Genomic DNA, 17,915 nt, shown 5'->3' on the forward strand with positions numbered 1-17,915 from the left:
ATGACGTGAGTAATTATCATTTTTTTTCTTTTATGTGCACAGGTGGGTTTTATCCGATATATAATGAAAATCTTTAAGCTAAATACTTCTGACTTGCACCTGTTGCTACAGAAGGCCGACACTTGAGCTTACACTAAGTGTGGCGCCAGTATGTCTGGGACACAACTGCTTGAGAATTTTAACTATCTTCCCACATTATATATTTCATTTGAGCCCCTCTCATTGAAATACGTTCCCAAATGCGAGCAACAAGGCGGAAAGAAATACTCACCGATAGTTAAGTCACATCCGCATAGGGAGAGGGGATTGTTGAATTACTTGGTGTCACAAGACTCATCTTCGTCCATGGGAAGAGTCATCTATTTAAAAAAAACAAAACAACAATAAATAAACTCTCAATGTCTCGAAATTAACATCAATTATGTTAATCATAAGGCAATGGATGCCGAATCAATATCATTAACATTATTTATATCTACAAAAAAGACTAAGTTAGTAGTACTTACTTGACTAATGGACTGGATGGTGTTGGGCTCGGGTTTTTCCGACAGTGGGGCCCTGTTGACACTGGGTAGGGGCACGCTCAGGACGGCGGGGTTAAAGTCAAGAGCGGTCTCCAAGTCCAAGATATAATCTATTACATGCTGCAACAACTGGGTTTTCGATAACTTCCTGTCTTGGGGGACTGATGGCACTAATTCCTTCAGTTTAGAGAAACATGCCTGCATTTCCGCGGCGCACTGTTCGTCCACTTTGCTCTTCATCACTTTCATTGAGTCCTTCTTCATTGCAATTTCCACGGGTCTGACACAGGGTTGGGCAATGGCTTTCATGTTTTCTAGTAGTTATAGTTGATAGTATCGATCGACTAGTGTGTACGCTTGCTTCGCTTGCAAATGATACAACGTTGAATGCCTCGTGTATAAATATTCACTTGTAATAACTGTGAGTAGATATCACAAGCCCCGCCTCCTCCGATGTGCCATAGGCTGAATTATACTCATAATAGTTCATTGTACTGTAAACAGCCAATCGTTGAAGAGCTAAGCCACGCCCACTTAAATCTATGTAGTTAAATATTAGATTAATTTCATTGATTTATTGATATTTCTGCTTTTCCCTTTCTATTTTATAATCATGGATATATAAATTCAATAAAACAGATAGTATCGCATATTTCACTTCTCTTTCAACCCGTTTCAACAGGTAAATTTCAAGCCAGTTTTTAATAAAAATAATTTCGACAGAGAGGCGCCGACAGTGTGACGTCACTCATTCTTCTTTCATACTCTTTGCTATGGTCTAGGCGCCGCTCAGGCGGTCGCTAGCGTTTTTGACGTGCCAATCACACACAACTTCAAAGCTGCCGCCCTGAAGTTACTGATAAATTGCATTAAAATTCGTCACCTTCGGCCCCCTGATACTTCACACTAGCACACCTGCGTATTTGCATATAATCATGTACTACAGCGTATTTAGATACGATAGAGCTGGCGCCAGGGCTCTGAAAAAGATTAACAAAAATAAATACAGCGTCTAGGAAGGGTATTTAAGTTTATCGTAAATTACTTGTAAAAACAGGTATACTTTAATACTAGGAAAGTTCTTCCCACAGAAACTTGACATCAAGATTCAGATGAACAGGTGTGCTTGGCCATTATCGAGACAAAGAGAGAGTCTTGATTCAATATGTTCTCTGTAAAATGAGTGCGGGAAATTGAGATAGAACACATTTTGTTTTGTATGAAAAGTATTTTATTTCAAAGTTGTTAATTGGCGTAATGAATTTGGTAAAGAAAAAATTTAGAATCCATAACGTCAGAATCACAACATGACCATATTAGGAAAATCCATCCCAGTTTCACTTGATTCAGAATCTTTTTTTTTTAAATTAAAAATTAAAACATCCATTGACAGTGTCGAGGAAATATTTAAAACCTGAAACAATCCATTGGCAGACACGGAAACACACTAAATTCAAACGGTAGGGAAAAAGGAAATTAAATTGTAAAAATCCATAATAACGATGTTTTTTTGTTTCAACCAGGTAAAATCCAAATGGGTCGCGTGGCAGAAGTGTGCCCGATCGACAACGGCGCGTGGCATTTGTATAAAATTTCAGCAGGGGGTGGGGCTTAAGTACAATGCGGCATTATCAAAAGGAGATCTAACGACATTTCAATGAACAGGAATGTGTTCGGGCCTCGCGTAAAACAGGTAAACAACCAATCAGATAGGAGTATCGAGTCACGTGATTTACTTTGTCGTAGGCCAGCAAGTTCATCGTAGTAAAAGTTGTAAACCGAATCAAAATTAACAGATACGTCTTTCAAGATAAAAAAGAGAAGAAATTTCCGCAAACGTGATTTTATTTGAAGGAAAAATTTGAAAACTGACACATTTTCGTAAAGAAATCTAAAAAGGTACATGTAGAAGTGATTTTAGGAAATTTATAAAAATTTTGAAGAAAAAAAAAAGGATTTATGTTTATAAACTGCGTTTATATCAAAAACAAGTTTTCTTATTTTAGATTGATTTGTTCTTGAAACAATTGTGGCGGATCCCAACTCCAAAGTCGGAAGGATAAAAAGGGAAAATAGCTATTGTCGCATCTTTTATATAGTTACGCAAGATTAAGTCCAATTTCAAATAGACATACAATTAATCTTCACACACACAGAAACAATCTCCGATCTAAGTGGTACCGATGTTCAATCGTTTAATCTGTGTTACCCCCGGATAAATCGGCTCCGGGATTTCGGTCCTGAGCTCTTCTTTTCGCACCCCCCTGACAATGGCTGATGTTTACACTGACATCATTCTGTTGTAATGTTCCCGTCCAGCGGTTCTCACGATGATCCGGCGGCCTGTGGGTATTGACACGTCCTCATTGTGGTCGCACCTGGGTACCTGAAGCACTTGACCGTTCTCAAAACCCTTTTTGTTAAGAGCCCAATATGATTATGTCACCCCGATTGCGCACAGGTGCCCGTAGGTGGAGAAGAATGGACGCATAATTCCCAGATAAACGTAATATACACAGTCAGCTCTCGATTAAAAGTCTTGAACAATAATTAGTTAAGAACTCCACAGAAGCTGTTATAGGATTTGAGTGTGTAAAGACTTGAAGACAGCATAATGAAATCATTTAGCTTTATATGAAAGTGAACAAGAATCAAAATGCCTGCTAAATTAAATTTGCATAATCAAATGGTGTGAACGTTCAGTAGGCCTCGGTTTATTTTTGTGTTTACACTCGATGCCAGCAGCTTTGTACATGAAGGTATTACTAATTGACTCGCAATGTACCATATACTCATTAACAGTCTTATTCTCTTTTTCTCACCTGTTGGGAATGTAATTGACATGTCATATAGAGGAACGCGTGTCTAGGCATTCGTTGCAAGTGACGCTAATTGAAGCCTTCATTCTATGTGAAGGTTTATTTCGTTAATGAGTACTAACACGTAAATCAATTAGGAAATGAAACAATTATTTAATGACCTCAGATATCCCCGCAGGTGTGCTGTCCAATTTCTTTCCTATACTTAAAAAAGACAACAGAAAACACCATAATCGGAGAGTGATGGCCTACACTATTTGAATAAAAATATAATACTTTAAAGTTTGAAATTTTGCAGCATTGTTTTGAATGTAATAAGCCCACCCCAGATTGTCTGGAGCCGCGAGGTGTGATTTGGGGGGAGATAGGGGGGGTCTGATGACCGTGTCATTCCCAACTCGACTGCAGGGATGCGCCAGAAAGTCTGGATATTTACCCAGAAGAATTTAAAGAGACAAAAGCCCCATATGTGTATCATGTAATATAACTAACAATATATGCCACGTGCACTGCACGCCCCCCCCCCTTTTTTTTTGCCAGAGAGAGAGAGAGAGAGAGAGAGAGAGAGAATTTACAATTTAATTTATTAGGAATTTTCCCAAACGAATTTTACCCTCTTACAACATGCCCCTATGTATGTCCACACAAAACCCCCCATTTATTTAACAGGATATACATTGGGTTATATAACTGTATAGGGGTCAAGTACCACCCCCGATAAGTCGAGAAAGGCCCAGGGTTTATGAGGGTCGTCTTATGTCATTTAATTACCCCTTCCATGTCTTATGACAGTGCTCTAGACGGGCTGAAATGGCCACATCAATTAAGTCCATCAATTAAAGGACCATCCGATGAGCAATATTTACAATGTAAACAGTCTCTGTCCATCAGTGGCAAACAAACTGAAACAATAACCTGTCACTTTTATTACATGACATTCACATCTGGCAGCAGAGTAAGCTTTTCCATTTTTGCACATTGTACATTCCGTTTTTAACTTGAATCTAAATACAAAGTTGTTGTGCATGTGTGTATGTTCCACATCCGGTCCCCTTTCCTCATTCCCAAAGTCGTACCCAATGCTCGCGGTCCAAAGGTCGAGACCTCCAAATAGTTTCATTTTCAGCATTAGTACACAAACTAGTTTCACTATAAACCAATGCCGAATCAGTACTTCGGTACTTGTTGATGATATTTCCAAACCATGACGAATAGAATGTTTTTTGCTCTCTGTGTAAATAATTTGAGGACAACAGTACAGTTCATGCATAAAACACATTAATAGCTATGTATCATCATGATCGGGTGGAAGGGGGGGGGGGTTAAGAAAGGGTCGGAGTGTGGTTCAATTCGATTTACACGATGGGACCTGTAAATATAACTTTTAAAATTTTTAAAAATAATTCTAATTTTATCCCTTTTATCTAGTTATAAACATTACCATAATCGAATACATTTGTATCTATCATTGAATTATACTTAATAAAATTCCTATAAATACAACTTCATTTTAGAAAATCTTTATCAACACTTCGTTAGAAAAGAGGGGTGATATAGAAACACTCCATAATATAAACTAGCATTAAATTAAATTAGATTTAATAAATGAAATAGACTTACGTGGATTTGAACAAATTGTTGCATACACTTTATAAAACAAAACCAAATGCCTGATTTTGAAAATTAACACGACCATTTAGCTTTAAATACCGAAATTGTTATTAGAAAAGGTAATATCTCCACAAAGGTATGTTAAAAGTTTGATTGATGTTTGTGAACAACCTTCAAATGAATGATAATTAATTAAAACGAATCAGTGCAGAAGGTTAATTATGCATCTATATCTGACAAAGGTCATTTATTTCTGAATTTGAGGTCGACAGCTTAAACATTCCAAATCTCTCTCTCTCTCTCTCTCTCTCTCTCTCTCTCTCTCTCTCTCTCTCTCTCTCTCTCTCTATCCCCTAGTGAGTGTATTTTAAATATTTTTTTTTCGAATTTGTCGGCATTTATATTAACAAATTGGTTTTATATTTGAAACTTTGGAATGATAATTGAGCAATTTTCTCTTTAAGACAAAATCTCATATGTCAGTGATGAAAGTGTATAATTCATTCACAATCGTGTAAGACAACAATTGAGGATTTAAATGAAAATGTACTCAAAAGATTTTCAGCGTTGAATTAAAAGCTATAATGATATTCAACAGGTGTTTCCTGATTAAAACCTGAGAGCGACACAGAAATGTACCCATTTTCGACGCAATATCATTGAAATTACATATAACAGGATCAGAGTTGAAACTTTACTCTCCCTCTTTAATAAACCTTACTTAAGTTATGAAAGTCATTGCTGAATAGTATATCTGATAAAACTTTTTATTAGTAGAAAATCTCTCTCTCTCTCTCTCTCTCTCTCTCTCTCTCTCTCTCTCTCTCTCTCTCTCTCTCTCTCTCTCTCTCTCTCTCTCTCTCTCTCTCTCCAGTTGCCCATTACACTCTTATCAGTTTACATCAAAAAGAAATTTCAAAAGAAGGAAAAAGTTCAGAAAGAAAAAAAATTGCACAACACTTGATTAAATATGCGAATTTTTAATTAATTCAGTCAATCTCGAAAATAAAAAGCCCCCCAAAGAGAGATTTTTTAAACAAATATTAATCATGTTCATCGATTATCACGGCCTCGCTATAATTCTCGCCGAGTCGTTCTCTCAATAAAGTGGTATATACATTCGAAATCTCCCAAGCACAGGTGTGATTTGAACTTCGCCTGTTATACAGATAGTGGTAAGGCCCTATGCAGATGTGTCGGCGCGCCGTGCTAGACAGCTTCAGGTGCGCTCCAGCCAAACTGGCGACAGGCGAATTATATAGGCAGCCATTCACACCGGTTATAAATAGTTTAAAGTCGAAACGAAAATAAGACCAGTCTGCACTGATTGATAAAAAGAAAAAATATCACGTAGGAGAGAAGGAGAAGAAAAACTTTACCCAGGTATTATCGGTATTTGAGAACCCCCTCTTTTTTCACCCCATAAGTTGAAAGGAAGGACGAGTGGGGAGGGGGGGGGGATAAAAATTTACAATACTAAAAATCGTTTTTAAAAGAAATAAATATTCATTAGTTTCATTGTTTTCAAATTGTAGAGAAAATGTAATTTTCTCTTTGTTTTTTTTTTTTCACTTCAAATTACAAAATAAAACAACTTTTGAAAATTACAGATATGTTTATTAAATAACATTAAAAATGAAATCTTAGTTGATTAATTCTTATTCCATAAAACTATCTAAAAGTGTAATTATTATATGCTGTAACAAATATCAAATTTATATACATTAATGTATTTGTAATTTCAGACATGTGTCCCATGCTTATTTTTATCTACATTTTGTAATATTCAGCTTCAAATTGCGTTGCACGAATCTAAATTGTAAAATATAAGAGAATAAACTATTGTTTATTTCCCTAATTAAAATCTTTTTAATTATATTCGGCGTCACTCTTCCTAATATATTTTATTTATGACCTTTTTAAATATGAAACAAACATATTTTGTTCCTGCTTGACTCGTTCATAATTTATTTAGAAAAAAAAAACATAAAATAAAAAGAAGGATAAAAAAAACCCCAACATTTTTCGTTAATGTAATTACAAACGTATAAATGTATGCCTAATTAATGCTAACGAACGAAAGAAGAGAGAGAGAGAAAAGAATAGAAAAAAAATTGCACACCCATACCAGCAGGTGATAAAAAACATTAGGCATATTAATCAGTTGTTTAAATGTTGTTCATTTAAATCTTTGTGTGTACAGTATACAAGCGCGGCGATAACCCGATGTTTACACATATTTCGCTGTATAAGACTCGACGCCAGCCTGTCTAGCGGCCACCTGTGTGTAGAGCTATGTATGTAAAACCACGTGCTATGACAGACAGGAATTCCTCTTCTCTCTAGACGCTTCAAGGCCCAGTTCATCTATCGCTGGGATCAGCGATATATATTTATGTATACATATGAACAGACTTGTGTATCAGTACGTCTTGAGACGAAAAACTTGATTTATTTTGTCCTGTTTTGCATAATAATCATAATCATTAATTTCTTTATTTATTTTTTCTTTTTGCGTATGTGAATACAACCATACCCACAAATGACAGTCATGCATTTTTAATAATTTCTGTTGAAAGGGGGGTGCTTGTTTGCGCAATACGTAAAGGAATACATATTTATGAATAAGAGAGATAAAAAATTAAACAAATAAACAACTAATATATTGCGAAACATGTTTTTGATATTTCAAGAGAGAAAAGAGCGTAGTAAGTTTGTAAAGAAAAAAGGGGGCGTTGACGTCATATGGTACAATGTGAAATACACATGGATTTTGTTATTGATAATGCCCAAAGATAAGGAAGAGACCTTTCAGCTATCAAAGCACATCTTTGTTGTGAAAATGTTAATGCCGAGTCATTGCAGAATTTTTTTTCTCTGGGCTCCCACCTCATTCTCTTTCTCTCTTATGAAAATTTATATAAAAAATTGAAATGGTGTGAAAAACAAGAAATGAAAATGATATATAACTATATATTGTACCTGTATAATTCATTTTTTTTAAATTCATGTGATATACAATGGTGTATGAGGTAAAACGAGGAAAAAAATATATATATATAACTTGATTTGATATGTTGATATGTTTTATATGACTAAAATATCTTAATTCAATATATTGTTAATTATTTTTTTTTTAAGATTTACAACCCCCCACCAAAAACATCAAAGCTGAAAGTAAAATTTTCATAAGGAAGAGACCATATTAGCAGAGAACAATAAAATAAAAGGAGGGGGTGAATTTCCAGGCCAAATCTTTACTTATTTATTTCGATAATATAAACTCTAAACCATTATACGCATTTATTGTTTGTAATGCTTTATAATTTTTGCATTATACGTTTTCCAATCTTTCACTCATGACCTTTTGGAAAGATAGATTTATAGTAATAATGTAATGAAATAAGTACTATTACTAATCTTGGGTACAGAGGATTTTTTTCTCTCTATAGCAAACCACATTGAATAATAATTACTAGTACTTTGTGTATTGATATTTTTATATATCTGTGTAAAAAATCTCTCTCTCTCTCTCTCTCTCTCTCTCTCTCTCTCTCTCTCTCTCTCTCTCTCTCTCTCTCTCTCTCTCTCTCTCCTAGAATTCCTATTGGATAGATCGCACAGGTTGCTGGTCAAAAAAAAAAAAAAAAAAAAAAAAAAAAAGAAAGAAAAAAAATTATTTCCAAATCACTGTAAATCCGATTATTATAAATATTGACAGAAAAAATATCCTATGTATTGCATAAATATTACATTAATCCTTACAATGCATGTGTTAGGGATGAACATTTTCCTACTATTTCTTTCATGTTACAAAACATATTACTATGTATAAATAGGTATCAAATAATACTGTAGACAAATTATTATTTTCCACAAAAAATGCATGATTATTATCCGCCAAAAGCAGACTTTATCGTGAAAAGACATATGTATGTTTCGATCGAGTCGGCAATTTCTACACCAATGTATGTAAATGAAAAAAAAATATTAAAAATTTAAAAAAAAACAAAACACCCTCAAATATTTCGTTCATCCAATATGTATTCAAGTATTTAACAACACATATGCAAAACATTTGCATTTTCACAACACATATTTGCAGATGTAAAATAGCGCAATTCATTTTGAATACCCCTAATCTTAAAATTAAGAACAACACTTCATTCAATAATGAAATACACATCTGCTAAAGACGCGAAACACTAAGGGACTACATACTTGGCTTGCTATTTTTTTTTTAAAACATTTTTTTTTTTTGCTCTCTTCTTTTCTTTAAATTGCAAATGCCACAGCAATGAGTGTCGGATTAAAGAAAAAGGAAATGAAAATATTCATTTACAAGAGAGAGAGAGAAAAAAAGCTTAAGACATGTGTGCAGGACAGATTTGAGTGTTGGGGCTGTTTTAAGTACAATCGCGGCGCCAGTCTGTCGGCTCGAGCGACAAGTTTCTTTCCTTCAGGTGGGAAATACACGAGAAGCATTAATAGGAACAATAGATAGAGCGATTGTGGGGGAGACACCTGCGAGTTGAACAGGATTCAAAAAGTTCTACTCGGACGGTGCTTAGATTAGCCAGTCAATATTTAAAAAACTGACAAATATCCGTACTTATGTATTATCATAATTTCTAAATCTCTACACTTATGTGGTTTGGGAGACCAATATGTTTTTTCTTGTGCTTTAAACAAGCGGGTGGAAATGTTTTAAGAATGACGCCATATGTGTTAGTGGGTTCCGTATTGCTATGTATTTGAATTTCATTAAGTTCTTTTTAAATCTTCCTTTGGGGTGGGGTGGGGTGGGGGTGAGGGGGATTTTTTAAAATTCAAAATTATGATAAAATGATGATGTAAATATTGAAAATAAAAACTGTCTACATAGTTATTTAGAAAAACGTATATTTTTTATATTTTGGAAACAAATGGATTATACGTTTAGAGGGTCGGGAGAAAAAGTCTTTAAAGAAAATAAACATGAAATAATTAGAGACATGCATCCTATAAACATATTTGATGATTTGAACATATTCTATTGTATAAGATACATCTACAAATGGTTAGGTCACACGTTCTGACATATGAATCTAACGGGAATAGGAGAAAACAGGCACACCTATCATACTCCTTAGAAATAAACATTGCTTTTAATAACAGTCCATAACATAATCAAAATTAAATCTTCGCATTTAATTAAAAACTAAATAGCACAAAAAAGTAATTGTAATCTTAAGTGTATATAAAAACATAATTTCTGATATAATGTTAAATTCACGGATTTTTCAAATGTCACTAAAGTCACAACTTTGACTAAGTTCGATTTGTTATATAGCATGGACCTATCCGAAAACTTTTTCTAGAAGGGGGTTGAGGTGGTACAAGGGACACTGTTACACTGTATTTGCCAAAGTTAGGGTGGGGGTGGAGGTCCAAGGCCCTTTTTTCGGTTATTTTTACTGCGTGAGCTTAAAAGAATATAAGCTTAAAGAATTTTCGGGGGGGGGGGACCCCTAACTTGACCGCGCAATTCAAGTATGACAGTTTACCAACTTCTAGTGCCCTATACTAGAGGAGACAAATCTCGTTCGATCTCCCTCTTTTGAAAAAGAAAGCAGAAGAGTTATCGTTTATTACAATATTTTACAAGAAAGAGCAAAGAAAGATAACTTGCTGACAAGTGCTATTATTAGGAAGGCGCAATTCTAAATTTATTTATACCCACAAATATTTCTAAACAGCAAAAGAAAAATATATCTATGAGAATAATAAGATGTAACAACTTTGATGATTAAATGCTCACTTTTTTGTTTGTATATAACTGACATTTTGATTAAAAGTAGTACTGTATTTTTTTTCCAATGAAATTCACTCCCAGGTGTTCACCTGTGTTTCGATATTTGATTTGTTTACCAATAATCGAGAATTTTCGCGGGACAAAACAAAATGGCGTGTACAGCAGACGAAGAAGCGCATCTCAGGCAAAAGGCAGAGCAGGGCCTCAAGAATTCAACTTCTCCCATTCAGAAGCTTCGATATGCATGTCTCATGCGCGGAGCAAATGGAATCAAAGGATTGGGCAGGTAGGAACAAGCTTTTCATATTTTTCTTTTGTAAAGTTTTACAAGAGTGGACATGATATCATATTGCTATAAATAAATGTACCTGTACGTACTCAGATATTCGGGAGGGGGGGGGGTTGGAGAGAGAGAGCGAGAGATGGGGGGGGGGGGGGGTAGTAATAGCTGCAATACTTTATATCTGATGTTTACTGGAGAAAGCTACCCCCCCCCCCCCTCGCAAAAAAAAAAATTACTACGCATTTAAAATTTTGAACACCTGCATCCTTTCCAAGAATAGATTTACAAGAATTCCATGGCTTCGTATTTGCACGCGTAGAAAAATTCTAAATTTTATTATTTATTTGACATATTTTTCAAGCCGGGGTGGGGGTTGGGGTGAATTTAGTGCAAAATCATGAAATCTGATTGCATTGTATTGACTGATGGACAATTATTTAGTGCCCGTTTGAGAGTAGGGACATGCATAACTAACTAGATAACCTCAGGACTCGAATTTAATGGTGTTTTCAATAAAAGTCAGTTTATCGCCATTTATTAATTACTTATGAATGAATTGCAATAACTATTCATTATCGACAGTATCGACTGAAAAAGAAATCTGAACTTGAAAAATTATTAACAAGGGGGGAGGGGAGGGGGTAATACAAGTTGTCAGTGACTTTTCCATCTTTCCAGAAGAAAGAATAACATTTTCATCCATACGATGCTTCATTATTTGTTTGCAGAAGTTTCCGTATCATGGATGATGACGGCAGTAAGACGTTGGACATGCGGGAATTCCGGGACGGTCTCCGTGACTACGGTCTCCGGGAGCTGGATGAGCAGACGATAGCTGACGTGTTCAGAGAGCTGGACAGGGACGGAAGCGGGAAGCTCAACTACGACGAGTTTCTGGTGGCAATTAGAGTATGAACGCAAATAGAAGCATTATAATAATTCTATATTCTTTGAAATTTATTTTTGGATTTTGGAGGGGTGTGGTTATGAAAAGCAAATAACCATATATATTAGCAATAAATTATGTTTTGTTTTATAGGAGTATAATATATATACATGTATATACGAGTTCATGCAGAATTTTGCCGCCCGGCAATTCAGCTTGTTTTATTCCAGATTATAAATAAAGGACCGACGAAAGTCGCCCCTCTCCTTAAATTTCTGTTTAATGTCCGTCAATTCCATTTCCTTATGACAGGGTCCCATTAACAAAACCCGCGAGGAGTATGTACGGAAAGCTTTCCAGAAGATGGACGCCACTGGAGACGGCCAGATCACGGTGGACGACATCCGGAAGTTGTACGACGCGAGTCAACATCCCAAGTTCAAGAGCGGCGAATGGACGGCCGACCAGTGCTTTCGGCACTTCCTGGACTCCTTCGACACACCCGGTGACCCCGATGGAGTGGTATACAACTTGTCTGATGTCAAAAACCTTAACTTCCAATAAACCAAAATGTGTATTTAGGATTTAAATCATAGAAAAAATTGAAGTTAGTTTCATATTTCCATAGTTTGATAATCAAAACATTTTGAATTTTTAAGGTAACTTGGGATGAATTTTTGAATTACTACACGGGAGTCAGCGCGTCCATCGACGACGATAACTACTTTTGTACCATGATGAAGCGAGCCTGGCGGATGTAGCACGTTGTCATGGCGACATTGACCATATTTATCCATAGATTTACTTAGCAGCGTGAAAGCGACCCGCGGGGATGAAATCTTATACATTTGTAACAATCAATAGATTACCTCTATATATATTCATATATTGCCATTGTTGTTTTCCTATTATATATAGTACGTTGACTCTTTGACCAATGTTATCATTATACATCTATTAATACATTTTTTGTATACTATTAACATTTTGTATTAATGTTGATCTTTGAAATAAAATGCACTTCATTTAAAACGCAGCAGTTAAACTTATTTGTTACCACATGGCGAAAAAACTCTTTGACATTTTATGATCACAAATACGGAATAGAATTCAGTTTTGCTGAACATCATATGTATTATTTAGACAATATTGTGTTTCTTTCGCTAGCCGAGGAGCGTAAATCACATGCACATTTCATATTCCAGCGAGATTGACAACTCATAAATGCAATGAGATGCAGTTATATTCTACATAGATCAAGCATGACCGTCGAGTGAAATCTGGTAATATTTGCAATCCTTGACATTTCGCGAAAATGCCACGTTATCACACCGTTAAATGTGGACTCGGACGTGTCAAACCTGTGTTGGTGTCATTATCCTCTCGACAATATGCAAACCCTCTTAGAAGTTCATGCAAGTCCGCATCTTCGCGTGCCAAGAGTTTCTGATCAGAAATCCTTGGCTAACGAAAATGGTTTGTTCGGGAGAGATTCCAAACTAGTCCTCTCTGCCCGACTTCACCACAAAGACTATTTTATAAGTCGTCAAACACATGCGCCCATGCCTAAATTTTATTCGCTTCCTGAACAAACGGAACAGTTACCATGTCTCTTAGCAATCCATCTCAACTGACCGTGGCTATACTACGATGAAAGTACTCCACAACTTATTTTTAAAGGTGGACCATATCACCTAATCGGTTGAACATAAAATGAAGTAGAAATTCCACCTTCATTGATTAGCATTATTATTAATTGAATAAACTCTAATTCAATAAATAGTTCCAGTAAACTCTGCAGACCTTTATTCCAAATGATGCATCCGCAGTTTAAGCAAGAAAAACAGAATACAAATTAGAGAAAAATTTGTGTTTATTTGGTTTAGCACTTGAGTAAAAGATGAAATAAATATGTATACCTAATATTAAAAGCCAACAAATTTAAGTCAACTGATTCCCAAGTGCTCTTGATCATTGTATGAAAAAGAAGTATATGTCATTCATAATGGCAGTTGTCTGCTACAAAGGATGTTCATCCACACACTATTTGTCTGCAGATGTTTATTATTATTATTATCATTTTTTAATATTACGGCCTTGTCTCCAAAATATTATAGCTGGGAAATATACGCATGGCTTCACACTCGAGAGTAACTTCAATATCACAAACCGACAAAAGTACATGCACTAGAGATTTTTATCAATTCTTGCACATTCTTCTCACTCCCCTTTAGATGTTTCATCAAAGTTGCCGACTAATTCTGAAAAGTAAACAAAAGAGATCAAATGACTTCATACTCACAAAAAATGTAAACCATTCCACTCATTAAATAGTTCACTCTTTATAACAAGATATATAGTATAGGTAAAGATTTTACAGATTGAGGATATGTTTAACTAAGACGTACCCGGGACTCCATCATCATCTTCATCAATGTCTTCTGTGGATTGTTTGTTATCTCCAGAGGCTGAAAGACAACCAACATGTGGGAAAGATTATCAAACATCACTTTATAGCGAAACAATCTTATATGTTACATTGCGACTTCTGAAAGTGGTATGTTTAGATTATTTAATCAGACAATAGGTGACATTTTGAGACAAAGGCCGATTAACATCCACTTGTCAATTGCTATTTCATTAACATTTCTTTTCTTGCCATGTAACATGCCTTGTATGTTTTACATGTGTCCAGTAAAATAGGATAATGACTTACCTGCTACTGTGGATGCCAGCTTCTTTAGGCTGCTAAAGCTTTCTGCACCTAGTTGGTTTAAGATTCCAGGCAACATTTCAGCGATCTCTGAAAAAATATATCAATAAAAGCATTAAAATTTGTGTTTGTTGTTTAAAATTTGCAGAAGTAAAACTCACAGTGATTTCTTAATTAATTGCAGAAAGTAACATGTGCCACAAAGCTACGAAACATTCTAGAAATTCTATTTTCTGTGATAAAAGCAATCATTCCAAGCAATTTCGATTTATCTGCTGTTACCAAAATGCTCTTTTAAGTTGTAGTCAAAACTTTGTGACCATTAAGGCTTGGTTGTGAATACAATTTGATGCTTGGTCAGGGATAAACATTAACTTTTCAGGGTTTTTTTTCAATTTTTCAAATTGCCAGAAGTGAAATTCTGACTTGCCAGAATGTAAAAATTGGTAGCCTGATATTTACAATACAATAAGAAGAAATAACTCCACGTTCGTTAATTTTGAGTAACTCACATAACTAATAATGTTCTATTTTGCAAACTCAGATGCTGAATAAATCGTTGATGGACCAGAATTTAATGATATATTTTTTAATTTCTTTCTTTTAATTTCTTTTTTCCACAAAATATTTTTCAGAGAAGTGGGGTAAAACATCTTTGACACCATTTGTGAACACTTTGAACAGTCTGAAACTTGTACAATCTATGGCATATGAAACTTCATTAACTTGTTTAATTTTCGATGGATACTTCTCCTTTAACAAATTATTAACCAAAAAGACTGCATACAAAGCCATTCAAAGTGTGGTCATTGCTACCGACATGTTTCTTGATAAAGATAAGTTATACGATAAATATATTCGATCTAATAAATTCTGTGCAAATAAGATGAAACTACTTCATGATATACAGATTTCTCAAAAGAATTTAACATAATTATGAGATGAGGGTAAAATTTATTTTAACTGGCAAGTAAGTTTACAGTTTAACTTGCTTGAAATGACATTTTACTTGCCCTGGGCACTCGGACAACGGTTAATGTTGATCCATGTTTGTTTTGAATTATGATACACAATGTCTACCAAGAGCAGAGTAGAACATCAGACCACTCAAGGTATTTATTTTAAGAATGTGTACTGCAACGTATTAAATCAGAATTTGTTTTTTAATTTGATACCACAAATATAGATTTATGTGTATTTGGTTTCTCGTTTAAATCTAAAGAGAGACTATAAACACCATATTCAAAGTGAGAAAATTTCTTGGATTTATCGAGAGAAGTTATAACCCTACAATAAAACAATAATAATTGAGACCCTGTTGCATTGTTGGTAAATATAATGTTAATTTGTTGCTCTTACGTTTGTTTTCTGCCTGTCCAGTAATTGCAAAAGTATTTGCTGCTAGTGAGGCCTGCACTTTTGGATTGTTAAAGTGGATCACGGTTCCGTCTTCTTTTATCATGTTCACCTGCAAAATAGATCAAGACATTCGGTATTCATGATTGCCATCCGATATTTCTTAAAGTAAAAATTCTAAATCTAAAAAAGAGCTAAGCTACATAACATGATAATACTTTCAAATCTTAACTGAAAAAAAAAATTGATCTATTTAATCATTCTAAATACCATCAAAATTTAAGCCATAATACTAACCTCTTCAATGCCAGGAATATTGTTCACCGACAATTTTTTGAGGGAACTCTGTAATTTTTTGTCATCTGTTGTAGCTGTTCGGTGGACAACCTTCTTCTTCCTTCTGGCAGTCCCCTAAAACAAATTTTTTTTAATAAGATTAGGTCAGATCATGTGGCTGTAGGGTAACTTTTTTATGTGCTCAGTTAGATACCAGTAGAAAGAATAATCTTCCTGTGACCAGGCTATGCTCAAGTCACAGTAAGAATTCGTCCCATATACTTGCAATGTAGCAGACTCGAAGCGGATCTGCTTCGTGTCGATTTTAAGTCCGTTAAAAATAATCTGCAGGGGAAAAACACATTTTTATACTTTACAAACCTTTTTGAACATGCAGATATATTTAATTCCACAAAATATCCTTTTAATAAGTCATACTAAGGCATTTGGTTAATATACATGTTTGAATTTGCCTGAAATTGCGCTCGGAATGTCTCGGGTTTTATCGTTTACATGGCGACCGTAAGCAGCAAATTTTCAAACGTTATGTTTAAATGGGAGTGATTTTGTTGCAAAAACAGTTAATGTGGTAAAATTGGATCATAAAAGAGCAACATTGTAGATATTTGAGACCAATCATATGAAAATTTAGGAGAGATAGAGTGTGATGTAATTTTTTAAATTGCTACGAAGCGAGTATATGGGACGATTTCTATCTTTAAACCTGGGTCCGTAGGACTTCTGTCATTTTAACGATAGAACATTCTATCTAAGATACCAGTTAACTCCCTTATTGAGACAAATAAATGTAACATAAATGTTTGCTCACCTTTCCTCCTATACGAACTTGTTCTTGTAACTGCTTTAATTTTTCTGGATTCATCTATAAAAGATATCAATAAGTTACTGTTAATATAATAAATACAATGCAAGTTTTTATATCTATGTTTTCCCTACGTTTGGCCTTTGGAGTACAAAATAAATGCCAGAACTACATTCCATTGATAAAGATCTGTGATGAAATGTCATATTTTCATTGATTTATTTTAAGATTTTTTGTCAACAAAAATCGCGCAATGTGAAAGTTAAGGTCAAGGTAATTCACTGAGAAGCATGTGCATGCTACCGAATCACTGAACAAAGACAACGCAATTGTTGACGAAAGAACCGGACTCCTCTATTACTTTCGTTTATGTTGCGACACATTTGTCTCAAGTGAAATCTTTGCGCTTTAAACATATAAGACCACGCCAGTACAATGATTCATAACTCTCTAGTTTGGTCATCACTATGGGTATCAATTATCAAGCATGAAACATGTTGTTTTGATCGTGGCGGGCTAAGAGATTTGTCATTTAATCTGATATTTCTGTACAAAAGTTAACATTGGTAGTATAGACTTCTTATTAAAGCATATACTTGAGTATCAACATAGTTTTTACCTTAAATATTAGAGTAAAACTCTAGGACCCACGAGGTCTCTAATGGCCGCCTTAAAAAGGAAGATGACTCGTTAAAACATGCGCAATAACCTCAAATAAACTTCAGATACATAAAAATATTTTCTTAGTGGACAAAAACTTATCATTTATTGATGGTATATAATTATTATTGATTAAATGTTAGCTTAAGATACTTGCAAGTTGCAAATTA

At 34.7% G+C, this 17,915-nt stretch overlaps 3 protein-coding genes across 3 annotated transcripts; 1 reads left to right on the forward strand and 2 right to left on the reverse strand.

Moving 5' to 3' along the window:
• Positions 1 to 271: 271 nt before the first annotated feature.
• On the reverse strand, positions 272 to 1,449 carry LOC105344816 (DNA-binding protein inhibitor ID-2). Its single transcript, XM_066066551.1, has 2 exons — positions 507 to 1,449; positions 272 to 359 (listed from the first exon to the last, which is right to left on the reverse strand). The coding sequence occupies exons 1-2, from the start codon at positions 831 to 833 to the stop codon at positions 315 to 317; spliced, it is 372 nt and encodes a 123-aa protein (XP_065922623.1). The 5' UTR covers positions 834 to 1,449; the 3' UTR covers positions 272 to 314.
• Positions 1,450 to 10,858: 9,409 nt separating this feature from the next.
• Positions 10,859 to 12,949, forward strand: LOC105344817 (calcyphosin-like protein). The gene is made up of 4 exons (XM_011452706.4): positions 10,859 to 11,034; positions 11,760 to 11,940; positions 12,230 to 12,439; positions 12,577 to 12,949. Exons 1-4 carry the CDS (start codon positions 10,898 to 10,900, stop codon positions 12,676 to 12,678), a joined length of 630 nt encoding a protein of 209 aa, XP_011451008.2. The 5' UTR covers positions 10,859 to 10,897; the 3' UTR covers positions 12,679 to 12,949.
• Positions 12,950 to 13,772: 823 nt separating this feature from the next.
• On the reverse strand, positions 13,773 to 17,808 carry LOC105344819 (transcription factor BTF3 homolog 4). Its single transcript, XM_011452708.4, has 7 exons — positions 17,705 to 17,808; positions 17,092 to 17,145; positions 16,284 to 16,397; positions 15,990 to 16,098; positions 14,634 to 14,720; positions 14,326 to 14,385; positions 13,773 to 14,178 (listed from the first exon to the last, which is right to left on the reverse strand). The coding sequence occupies exons 2-7, from the start codon at positions 17,143 to 17,145 to the stop codon at positions 14,138 to 14,140; spliced, it is 465 nt and encodes a 154-aa protein (XP_011451010.1). The 5' UTR covers positions 17,705 to 17,808; the 3' UTR covers positions 13,773 to 14,137.
• Between the last annotated feature and the right edge of the window lie 107 nt (positions 17,809 to 17,915).

The sequence above is a fragment of the Magallana gigas genome, chromosome 7 (genome assembly GCF_963853765.1).
Source record: "Magallana gigas chromosome 7, xbMagGiga1.1, whole genome shotgun sequence".
Taxonomy (NCBI): Eukaryota; Metazoa; Mollusca; class Bivalvia; order Ostreida; family Ostreidae; genus Magallana; species Magallana gigas.

Bases quoted from the DNA above. Each gene is read 5' to 3' on its own strand.
- LOC105344816 (XM_066066551.1), bottom strand. From the start codon at position 833: ATGAAAGCCATTGCCCAACCCTGTGTCAGACCCGTGGAAATTGCAATG. The intron at 360-506 runs GTAAGTACTACT...TTTTTTAAATAG, and splicing joins CCATCCAGTCCATTAGTCAA to ATGACTCTTCCCATGGACGA.
- LOC105344817 (XM_011452706.4), top strand. From the start codon at position 10,898: ATGGCGTGTACAGCAGACGAAGAAGCGCATCTCAGGCAAAAGGCAGAG. The intron at 11,941-12,229 runs GTATGAACGCAA...TCCTTATGACAG, and splicing joins AGTTTCTGGTGGCAATTAGA to GGTCCCATTAACAAAACCCG. The intron at 12,440-12,576 runs GTATACAACTTG...TGAATTTTTAAG, and splicing joins CCGGTGACCCCGATGGAGTG to GTAACTTGGGATGAATTTTT.
- LOC105344819 (XM_011452708.4), bottom strand. From the start codon at position 17,145: ATGAATCCAGAAAAATTAAAGCAGTTACAAGAACAAGTTCGTATAGGA. The intron at 14,721-15,989 runs GTAAGAGCAACA...ATATTTTTTCAG, and splicing joins TGGACAGGCAGAAAACAAAC to AGATCGCTGAAATGTTGCCT. The intron at 14,386-14,633 runs GTAAGTCATTAT...GTTGTCTTTCAG, and splicing joins GCTGGCATCCACAGTAGCAG to CCTCTGGAGATAACAAACAA.